The sequence below is a fragment of the Pangasianodon hypophthalmus genome, chromosome 5, assembly GCF_027358585.1.
Source record: "Pangasianodon hypophthalmus isolate fPanHyp1 chromosome 5, fPanHyp1.pri, whole genome shotgun sequence".
NCBI lineage: Eukaryota > Metazoa > Chordata > Actinopteri > Siluriformes > Pangasiidae > Pangasianodon > Pangasianodon hypophthalmus.
This window is the reverse complement of record NC_069714.1, coordinates 11,565,740-11,577,229: the sequence shown is the minus strand read 5'-3', so window position 1 is coordinate 11,577,229 and position 11,490 is coordinate 11,565,740. Positions and strand designations below refer to the sequence as shown.

General features: G+C 38.8%; 1 protein-coding gene across 2 annotated transcripts in view; it reads left to right on the top strand.

The window, feature by feature from the left end:
• The window catches only part of tbx15 (T-box transcription factor 15), a 19,969-nt gene extending 8,836 nt beyond the window's left edge, over window positions 1–11,133 (top strand). The window contains exons 4-8 of one of the 2 annotated variants that reach the window (XM_053234402.1): window positions 1,958–2,129; window positions 4,167–4,334; window positions 4,536–4,600; window positions 5,913–6,010; window positions 7,559–11,133. In XM_053234402.1, the coding sequence (XP_053090377.1) occupies window positions 1,958–2,129; window positions 4,167–4,334; window positions 4,536–4,600; window positions 5,913–6,010; window positions 7,559–8,394 (1,339 nt within the window). In that variant the 3' untranslated portion in view covers window positions 8,395–11,133. The remainder of the gene's footprint in view (window positions 1–1,957; window positions 2,130–4,166; window positions 4,335–4,535; window positions 4,601–5,912; window positions 6,011–7,558) is intronic. The other variant, XM_026948141.3, reaches the window with a different exon arrangement.
• Window positions 11,134–11,490: the final 357 nt, after the last annotated feature.

The window sequence follows — 11,490 nt, the reverse complement described above, 5'->3', positions numbered from 1 at the left end:
GCCAAAAATTTTGAAATCCTGCCCTGTATTTCAAGGCTTTTCACACCGGTGTAAAAATGTCTATATTTCCTTTGTGTTTTTACCCTCTTGTGCCAAATATAATTTAGAAGAGGTAGGATACCTTTATTGATGCTCCATTAATATTGTATTATTTTAGGTTGTTTACGCTTACTTTAAAGTACTAATAGAGACAATAGAAATTATTTAATGTGTGGTATTATTAAGATGGGTGTAACACGTAATATTTGGGTTAGTAATAATGATGGGACTAAATGTGTGTGATACCAAGGTACTAAAACTAGTACGTTACCTTAAAAACGAATGGCTTCCTGACCTAAGGAACATGTCATTTGATTCCTGGAGTCTTTGATAGTTGTCTTTATTCAAATTTCAATTACGTTTAAATTAATGTTGCATGTGTATTCAAAATAGAACCACAGTTATTCAAAGACTGTGGTACAGAGCTTGAAGAGAGTCATTTAGGGTCCTCGAATATCATGGAGGATTTTAGAAGTCAAAAGATCTTGTAAAATTAAATGGGATTTTCTTTCTGGCTGGGGAATTTACCACAAGGCTTTGCAAATAGAGCGCAAATCTGTCACTGGAATGCTTTATCCGTCTCGAGGTCTGGAGTCTGGAAACACAGCCTTTATTGGACTTTACACACTTTACTTAGGCACACTGCCCTTTCTAAGGAAGGTTGAGGTTATACTAGATTTGTTAAATCTTCCTTTATATATTACTTGATTTACTTTTTCTCTTTAATGTGGCAGACGGCTGGAAAAAAAATAATAATAATAACCCGTTACATCTGTGTATAGCTGTACATGTACATTTGTGCTCTCTGTCACTGTACAATGAGGAAAGCCCTGCATGTTTTATCTTACTTTCTCTGTTTTGTAACTTGCCTATGTTGTGTGTGTGTGTGTGTGTGCGTGTGTGTGTGTGTGTGTGTGTGTCTGTGTGTGTGTACAATTTTTAACTTTATGATCATGCAAGAGAGTTAGCTATTTTATTTCCTTTTATTGTTGTTTATGTATGACTCCATATGGACTTTCTATTTAAATATGAATATGTCCTCACAACTCTCCAAAGGGTGTCACATAAAGTCTGATCTTTATTGATTGTGTTGGTGCCAGATGGTAGATTTATGTCAGATGAAAGAAGACTAATCAAATTTCCAGTTCTGTTTGGAGCTAAGGTTTCTCCCTTCTTTAACACTTTCCCTGCTACACTGAGCATAACCCTAAACAGGACTCCAAACAGGAAATTACAGAAACGCCTGGTATTTTATGTATGTGTGTGTGTGTTCTTTTCTGTGTTTGTGTCAGTATTCTTTAGTGTTACATTCCCTTTATGTATTCATGTACCCATGTATCCATGCATATCATTTCTCATGTGGTTGCACTCAATATGTGTGAAGTATGTATGTGTCCATGTCCATAAGCACACGTGTGTGTGTGTGTGTGTATTTGCCGAAAGCTGCAACAAAAAGGATGCAAGGAGGCCACAGATGATGTTTAATCATGCCAAGCAATAACAATTGGGTAAAATGAGAGTTATATCCATGTTTTAGGGTTGACCGATAACTTTGGCAAAGGCGCTGCAGATAAATACTTTCAGAACTAAAGACCAGAACTAAAGGCAACCAGCTGTGTATTAGACAGCAGTTTGTAGAGTCTAAATTGTCAGCAGTGTCAAGAACAACTAAATAGAGAGGGGTGGGATTAGACCCAAAGGTTGCACGTCAGATCTGATATTTTGACAGGTTTGATCTAGTAAATTGGTAGAAATATTTATTTATCTTTATGCAGACAAATCTCTGGCATTGTTGTTATTAGGTCATAAATTCAGATATCAGTTATGAATATTCAAAACATTCATATTGAGTCAAATCCAATCAAATCCAAGTGTTGCTTGGATTAGTGTGTCTCATATCACTTCGCTGTATTTGCAGGTATGTTTATCACAGCTCAAAGTGGATGGTGGCTGGAAATGCAGACTCTCCTGTACCCCCACGTGTGTATATCCATCCGGATTCACTGGCCTCTGGGGACACGTGGATGAGACAGGTTGTCAGCTTTGACAAACTGAAACTCACCAACAACGAGCTGGATGACCAAGGACATGTGAGTTTAGCTTATTACAATAAGATCTCCATCATTTGGGATGTTTACCAGGGATTAATTATGTTTTATTCACTATTACGATTGCTTTTGTCATGTATATGTTGTGCTTTTGTCGTGTATACCGTACTTTATTAGGCTATAAGATAACTCCTGATAAAGCTTACCTGGATAATATAGTGTCTCATATATCAGTAAGTGACTTCACACATTTAAAGCAATTCACCTGTTCTTTCACCCACTTCCACTTAATAAAATTCAGAAGTATAAGATGCTAGCTGATGGATCACACACCATATGGCCTTTCCTGACATCTGTAGCCTTTCTCTATAATAAAAGGTTTTTCAGCTTATTCCCAGGTCAAAACGCACTTGATTAATGCTCCCTATATTTCACAACTGAACAGTTACTAGCTACAAATGGGATACATGCACGCTACGTTGTGCAGGAAGAAATTCACATTTTTATCTGATGTGATTGTTCCTGATGTAAAGTGTGACATATGAATCTTGTTGGTAACTGACCTATGTTTTACATTTTTCTTACTATAATTCTTTGTTGTTCCTTGCAGTTCAGTGTGAGTGCACAGAGAAGGTGGTTTTATTAAAAGAGCTTTAAACAACTCTTGCTGACATTCAACATATTCTGCTATGTTGTCATGGTTATGAGTAACACAGTCATAGCAATGTAGAATAATGGGAGTGATATATCAGCAAGCCTAATGTGCTAAGTATTGTTTCATAAGATTTTTAGCTTTTGTTTCTGAACAGTTTACGAGTGCTAAATATGAACAGCTTTGACACTCAATAGCAAAAAGATTTTTTTTTCTTTCTTTTCCTTATCGGAATCAGACATCCCTTATCCGGATTTTAGATGTAAAGTCTGTCTGCTCAAAATGGCCATTTTATGCCAAGTTTATGGCAAGTAGTGCTTTGCTGGCATCGTCTGTACATGTGGAGATGTTTTTGTTTGAATCGGTGATGCTATCACTCTACCATTCTGACAAATGTAAAAACATATGGGTGTTAAGAACTACAGTGGGCTGGTGTTTTTCTGGAAAATGGAGAAGGGCCTTTTTTCTTTTACCACAGCCTTATAAAAAGAGACTTTTATTTTTTGTTCGCCTGGAGCCAGAGTGGAAGTTAACAGTGGAACGTCCTGTGTGAGATGTCTTGCTATGATGGACAATTCAACCCTTTTATTACCTTCCATTTTCTCCCTCATGTTCACATTATTCATCATATCCTTGAAAAATACATTTATTTTATATATAACTTTTAAAATGTGTAAAATTTAAACACGTAACCATATTTTCAAAATATGGTTAAGACCCTGAATTCCATGTGGTTAGTTTCAAAACAGCAAATGTTTTTTTTGTAATTTATTGGTTATGATATTGGTTATACTGTCAGTGGAAATCATAATCAATTCAATTTAATTTTATTTGCATTGTGCTTTTAACAATGGACATTGTCTCAAAGCCGCTTAACAGAAAATCGATGCACATAATCAGTGCACATTGCCACTTGCTGTTGCCGTAATTTTCTTTGCTGAAGCATGTCTTATACACAAGTAGCCGAACTCTTAGCATAACTCTTAAAATGACCCAGGTTGATGTTTTGTCTGCTGTGGGATTTTGGTCATGCTTGCTCTGGCTCCCTGAAGTAAGATCCTTGTGAGGTTAGGTGGTACAGTCTTGCCCTAAGCTCTCCTGGGCCATTCAGTTATATAAGGTCAAGAAGATAAGGCATAGGTATATTACATTTGCTGTCACAAAGTTGTTTTGCAATTCCCTGCTCTCTCTATTTTGACCTTTCCGGCTCTGGGGGAGTCCGTCTGACCCTGGGATCAATGAATTAATGAAAGCCAAACCAAGGCTGGAAGAGAGGCTTTATCTGTAGCTCTGATGCAGCGCAGTGGTAGTGAATGTTCACCATGAGCTCACTCCCAGCTCTGCATTTTTCCCTTAAATGACACGTGTATAAATAATCTAATAGAATAGACAAATACCACAAATAAACTCGCATCTTCCTCCTTCAGATCATCCTACACTCCATGCACAAGTATCAACCACGTGTCCATGTGATCCGGAAGGACTTCAGTAGTGAGCTCTCTCCTACTAAGCCAGTGCCCACTGGGGAGGGAGTGAAGACTTTCAGCTTCCCTGAAACTGTTTTCACTACAGTCACAGCGTATCAAAACCAACAGGTCTGTATCACAGTGCAGCACCTTTCAGCATGTACAGTTTTCCAGTGTGGCTGACATTGCAAAGACTAACAAATCTAAAGCTTTCTAGAGCAAGAGTTTACAAGAAAATAAAGTCTTCAGTGAAAGTCTCTGTCGATTAATTATTATTTTGCTCTTAATATTACTTTTACTTATTTTGATTTCCTCCTTCTCGTCTTGCAGATCACCCGACTAAAGATTGACCGCAATCCGTTTGCTAAAGGTTTCCGCGACTCGGGGAGAAACAGGTAAATTTTCATGAGCACTGATGTAATCAATCCTTCTATTGTAATCTCCATACTGCTTGACCAAACAAAGATATTTCTCAAATGTTGCCTTGAATATGAAAATAAATCTCTGGAGATGCATTTTAATCTGCCATGTGCTGTCTCACACCTGCTGCGTCGCCTGCCAAGAAATCCTTGTTGATCTGTAATAAAGGTATCCAGGGCAAAGCGTTTTCTTCCTTTCCCTTTCATAACATCCATCTCTGTATGTGCTGTATCCTTATTCACTCCGTCTTCATTCTTTTAATTGTTCCATCTTCAATACAATACTTTTCACTTTGCTCTCCATCACTATAAGATGTGAGTCTGAATTAACATACAACAAGAGAAAGGCTGGAACAGACCCTCGGCACATGAAAGCCTGCTGCCATCTGGAGAGCATTATCAGCACAGATATTTGAGACATCTTTTTTCATTTTTCAAACAATAGAAGGCCTGATTTATGAACTAGCATGTTCACTGCAGCAAAAAATACAGATGAAAACATTATTTGAGTGTATGATATTTATAGACAGAAAATATAATTACTCACACATCTATCCTTATTTAACTCAGATTATGGTTTTAAAAAATATAAGTCTGTTTGAGTAATAAAGCTGTATATTCGCCACTAAGTAACCACAGTTCCATTTGTCCACTGAAGATCATGAATACTGCAGAACAGCTTATAATATAGGATCAGACTCCATGCATTTGTCTAACATCTGTTATTAAATCAATATATTTGCAAAAATTTACAGTCAGTATGCTCATTGCTATACCAGGTTGGCATGCTTAGCTGTGCATTTAGCCATTTTATTTATATTCATCCTGACCCATTGGTTTTGAGGGATTACTCTGTGATGGAGTGCAGTTCTGGCCAAAGCCTGTATTATTAGCGTGTGTGCCTAACGAGCAAGAGTAAGTGGAGACTTACAGTCCCTAAAGGAAGCTGTGTTGTGCAGGCTGAGCCGAGCCCGAGGCTGTGCTGCCTCTCCCAGTACAGGGGAGTAAATCACACAGGAAGGAGATTCATGTATGGGGCTGAGATGAAACATCACCCAGATTTATGTGCACAGTAAAAAGCTGCTCCTTTTTACAGGCTTTGGTTTCCTCCAACTCCCTCTCTTGACTTCTCTTTGCATCTCTTCTCTTCCACATGCAAATGATCTGACACTCTATTCGCATATCTCCTTTCCTCTGTCTCATTTTTTAATTCATCCATTGCTTCCCTATTATCATCGTCCCTGTGTCCTCACTTCTGGTCTTGACCCTTTTCCACTCTCTTCTACAGGACAGGTCTGGAGGCGATCATGGAAACATATGCCTTTTGGAGACCACCTGTGAGGACGCTTACATTTGAGGATTTCACTAATATGCAGAAACAGCAAGGTGTGTGGAAAGAACATCAAAATAATATTAAAGACACATGAAAAAATAATTAAAATTAGCCTACCTTATATCACCACAAGACGGACACTACACAGTAAAAAGACTGTGGTCTTGAGCTTAGTGATGGACTAGAGCGCAGACACCATAGACCTGTTCATGTACCCCCCCCCCAAAAAAAAAAAAAAAAACGCTTGTGAAAAAGAAATCATAAAATACAATTACCTCTGTCCTGGATAGTCGTAACTGTAGCCTTTTTTTTTTTTAATAGCCATGGCTAATATCAATGGCCTGGAAAATCAAACATTACCGCAAAATCTCCTCTCTCAAACCGTAACAGTGACTTAAAGCCAATACTTATCATGAACAGACATCTGTTTAGCATCACGAACCCTAATAGATTAAATGTTAATTAAAGTCCCACACTGCTGATGAACTTTTGGTACTCTGTGCAGACATTCTTCCTCCCTAGAATTTCATCTCTCCAGCAGTGCAGCCAGCTCTCTCTGAGTAATCAGCTTATTCCCTCAGCACCACTGAAGGCCCTCTCACCCCTGCCCGACAATAGGGGGAAAAACATGACATCACCCTTAGATCTCCTCTCTCACTCAGCCAGCAGAGCAGTACCACGCAGAGTGGAGCTCAGCTGTATTATCGAAGGCATATGGAGCTGGCCCAAACTTCAGCCAAGACTCAGAGTCCTGAATTGTTTTGGACTGACTGCACGATATTTTCCTTCCTTACCATGTGCTCAGTCTAAATTTTCGAAACAATGAAGTGACCACTGGCCAGATTCTCATTAATAAAGAAATATGTGATTATAGATATCCCACAGCTATCATTCAGTTCCAAGACTTTGATATATATGCTTTGCATCTGCCAAGTGTCTTTTCCCTTCTATGTTATGAATGATGCTTTTTATATGATGGAAAGGAAGGCAAGATCTCATGTGACTATATATATGTATATGCCACATTTCACATGACGACATTCACGTCACATTATTTCTGGGATAAATTCAGCTTTTAGATACTAGCTGAACTTTAAAGAGAATTTGTCACTATTTATGAGTGCGGGGATTTTGCTGATTATTGCTCTGGAGAGATACTATCCATTATATGCCTCCAAGTGGCACTTGTTGCCAAACTTGAACAGGGCTCTCTTGTTCCACGAGGAGGTTTAGGATGCATTGCTTGTCCTTAGGAGCCTCTGTGACTGCACGTTGTTCCCGGACTGAAACGAGAGATTACTCTCAATATGATTGTTGGCTAGTGATTCTGTTTTTAGAACTGGCCCTGTCTTACTATTTCACTGTTCTTGTGTATATATTCAAGTACTCTTTATATAATGCATATACAGTATGTCTTTGTATTTGGTGTTATTTTTGTATCTGAATATGGACTTGTCTATGTAGATTTCCAATCATCCAGGTCATTTTGAAGGCTGAGTAGCAATAGAATCGTAGATGCTTTATCAGTTTTACTCTACACATGTCCGGTTGTCTGGTCTTCTTTTTAAAATCTCTTACTGTTTGCTAACTGTGCTTTTCAGGAGGGAGCACTGGCACATCTCCTACTACCTCGAGCACCGGTACACCATCTCCTTCAAGTGCGACTCACCTTCTCTCTCCCTCCTGCTCTCCTCCTACCTTCCATCTTGCTCCCAACACCTTCAATGTGGGCTGCAGGGAAAGCCAGCTGTGTAACCTGGGGCTGTCTGAGTATCCTGCCTGTGCCCGAAGCAATATGCCAACCTTACAGGGCTACGGAGGACTGGCTGATGGATCCTACGGCCGTCTCCAGTCAGCAGGTGGCAGCATGGCCTCCACCCAGCCTTCAGACTCTTTCTTGCCCCAGAGGACTTCCTCTTTAATTGCAGCAGGAATGCAGGGCAGCACTCACACCTCATTGCCCACCAGTAGCAATGGCGGAGGCAGCAGCAGTGGCAAAATGGATGCTTATGGAAGTCAGTTGTCATCTTTCCCCACCTCCCAGCTCCAGTATGTGATGCAGGCAGGGGCAGGTACGGCCTCTGGCTCATCCTCTTCTCCAGGGACTTCACCTTCCTCGGCTCACATGTTTTCTGGGAGTCATCACCACATGCAGCAGGGCTCATATAATGCCTTTTCGTTGCACAATCCCTACAACCTCTATGGATACAACTTCCCAGCTTCCCCACGCTTGGCCACCAACTCAGAGAAATCTCAGGCCAGCCTGCTGTGCTCATCCTCTTCTGCCGGGGCCTTTGCTGAGCGTCAGTACCTATCCAGTGGCAGCATGGACAGCATGCACATGATAGGAAATCCCAGCAGTAGCCAGCAGGTGTCCACAGCCTGCGATGGTCGCCAGTATAGCGCCTCCTCTCAAATGTCTATGCACATGGTTTAAAAGAATGAAAAACAGGGTGAAACTTTGTGTGTCATCAGAGCGAGAAGTCATATCAAACTGTTTCTCAGTCTGTTTTTCTGCTATCGTAGAATTTTAGCGTTTTTTAAAAATCAGATCTTTGGTGTGTACTTCATATGTTGCTGATGGACAAAGGTACAGAGCAAATCTTGAAGCCTTTTAAAAAGAGGCTAATCATCTCATGTGCAGACTTTAAAGCACTAATCAGATGTACACGGACAACATAAATGTGTTATTTATGTAATTTTCCTTATGATACATGCCAAAAATAGGCAAATACATATAAGCTCATATGAACCTGCCTTATGTACTTTCCAATCTCAATCCAATGCAGTATTGAAGCAAATGAAGTCTTTGTCTTATGAAGGTGCACATGACGGATTCTAGTGAGATTTGGTGCAATAATGGACTCATTGAATCATTTCTTATCACACACATCCTTTATCTAAATAATGGACACTCAAAGCTGACCTAGGTGTTGTTTGTGTTAAATGATAAAAGCAGATCAATCTGCTTCACAACAAAGTAATTTCAGAGAAATGGAAACATTATGCAGTGTTTTTAGTGAATATTATTCACCTGAAAAAGTGGAAAAAGTTAACCTGAAGGACACTGATGGACAGGAACTGGATTTGGAGGACTGTTACTTTTGGTAAATTTGTCCTTGCCTATTTTATTAGAACTTACTTAACTAAATTTGGAGTGTATCACCTTTTTTAGACACTAAGCTTGAATGTTGATGTGTGGAAAACATAGAATACCAGAGTAATAAATGTATGTTTTGGAGTGCTGTAGAAGTGTAAAGTATTTAAGTGCTATGTGACAAAACAAATGTGCAGTAAATATAAGTGCCAAGCACAAAACCTCAGCAATGCAATTCAATTCCTATAACATACACTATTTTTGAGCCTGTGTAAGAATTATTCTTTCAACTGATTGCAAAATAAGTATATCAACATGATAAAGAAGGGGCAATCATTTGCTTCCCAAATATGCAGGAAATGTAAATAGTTGGTCATAAGCTTGCAACCAAAATCAATTTTTTTGTCAACATTGTGTGTAATAAAGGACATATCTGTCAGGACTCAAAAGACACAAACCAAAGCTCATGTTTTGACATTTTAAAATGCTGTACACGCCACTTTTACAACAACTGTTGAAAGTTCAAAGTTTTTTCAAGCATGAAAGTGAGGAGACAGGCCAGTATGCTTCTCATAAGGTATGACTGAGAGCTTGGTCTTCTGGACTGGACAGTGAATGTAAATCTGTGTCTCCTTCAAACATATGTCTCTATTGTTGCCATGTGCATGAGACAGAGTAAGTTCATGAGGATCTGAAAATGAATATTATAAATAAATAAATAATAAAGGATTAATGCTGCTGTTTGTTTGATAAAAATCTCACGTACATGTTACATTAACCCTTGCTGTTTATGATGCATGTTAATATACCACCAGCTCTGAGAGAAAGACAGAGAGTGACTTACTGGCTTGGTTGGACGTGGATCGTTTTTTACATTTCACAATTTATGTCTGCTTTTAATATAGTAATAATATATTTTTGGTCACTCTTCTTGTCTTGGTTATACTTCTCATTATCCAGGCACAGAAACCAGTGATTTAGAAGCACAATCAGCATCTATTACATGGATGTCTTCAGAAGTGAGTCTTTTTTTCCCCTCGCTCTCAATTACTCTCCCTATTCCGCTCTCTTTCTTGGTCCCTCTCAAATCATCTCCCATCAGTGCTCAGTTTCACCTCTGAAATATCAGATCTGAATCATCTGAATGGGTAGTGGACCATGAAGACATCCCTGTGTATTAGAAACACCTGTTTCCTAAACTCTGCTCTAGTAATGAGTGGATATTTTGTTGAGTGCATGATTTCATAATTTGGAGTATCTCCATCAAATCTGGACATTGTTTCCAAGAATAATTCACATTTATTTGTATGATGATATTCTCTGTGCCAGTAGCATTGCCAATCAAGTGGCCCCATGAGCAAATTTATGTGCTTATGAGGTTGCGCCTTTATAGACACACAGTGTTACACACCGAACACTGATGATGTGCTAAGGCCATATCCTGTGGTATGTGGACAGCATTGCTGTGGGTCTGAGAATGTCTGGAATGAATCAGGAATTGAAAAAGTTGGTAGCTGGTTTAATTCCTGGTAAACTGTTGCCCTCTTGTGTTTATCTTTTTCTCTGTCATGGATTCATTATTTTGTGTGTGTAGAGAATAAACAATAATTACGTATGTATGTAGGTGTTTGAGTAAATGTATCATATTTATGATGACATGCCAACTTTGTTATAATGCCATAAATAAAGAAAGCATGTTGCAGTTATGATATTGCATTAACAAATGTCCAGTTGTTGCATAAGGACAAAAATCAGACCTGAATCTGGTGCTTTTATCATATTATCATATTATTTAGTTTGATCAAATGGGATGATGTCAAAAGGCAGATATGGTATCATTTCTACTTAATACTTCATAGTAGTTACATACATTTATACATTTACAAGTATTTTCATGGTCATGATTAAACTGAAATCCCACTCACATTCAGTTTGGTGAGACAATACAATTCCTTCCATTCTTTTAATTTTGTCTCTCACTGGTTGCAGCCCTGTAAAAACTTCTTCCATGCTTTTAATTTCTCTCTGAACTGGTTGTTTTTGGCTTTTTTCTCCACAGGGAAGCCATGAGGGAGAGAATGAACAGAACATAGAGAACAGAGGTTGAAGTAGGGTCTTCCGCCAAATGGAGACAAGTTCAAAGCATTAGCGATTACATTCTGACTCAAAGTGAGATATCTATTAGGCATAAACACATCTGCACTGATGTGTGATACAGATAAACTTCAGATAAACTTCAAAAATTATTGACCCTGTCTTAAAAATTGTTGAAAGTATAAAGTAGACAAAAGTGTCAGAGAGAGGAAAAGAGATGTTTGCAATAGTACTGCCCTTAGGAGACTGGCCCTGATAAAGTGATAAAAAGAGATGGAAAATGTTCAGCTCTGGCTTAGACCTCTGTCTCTTGTGGATCAGAACCCGCCGAGTACAGAGGAG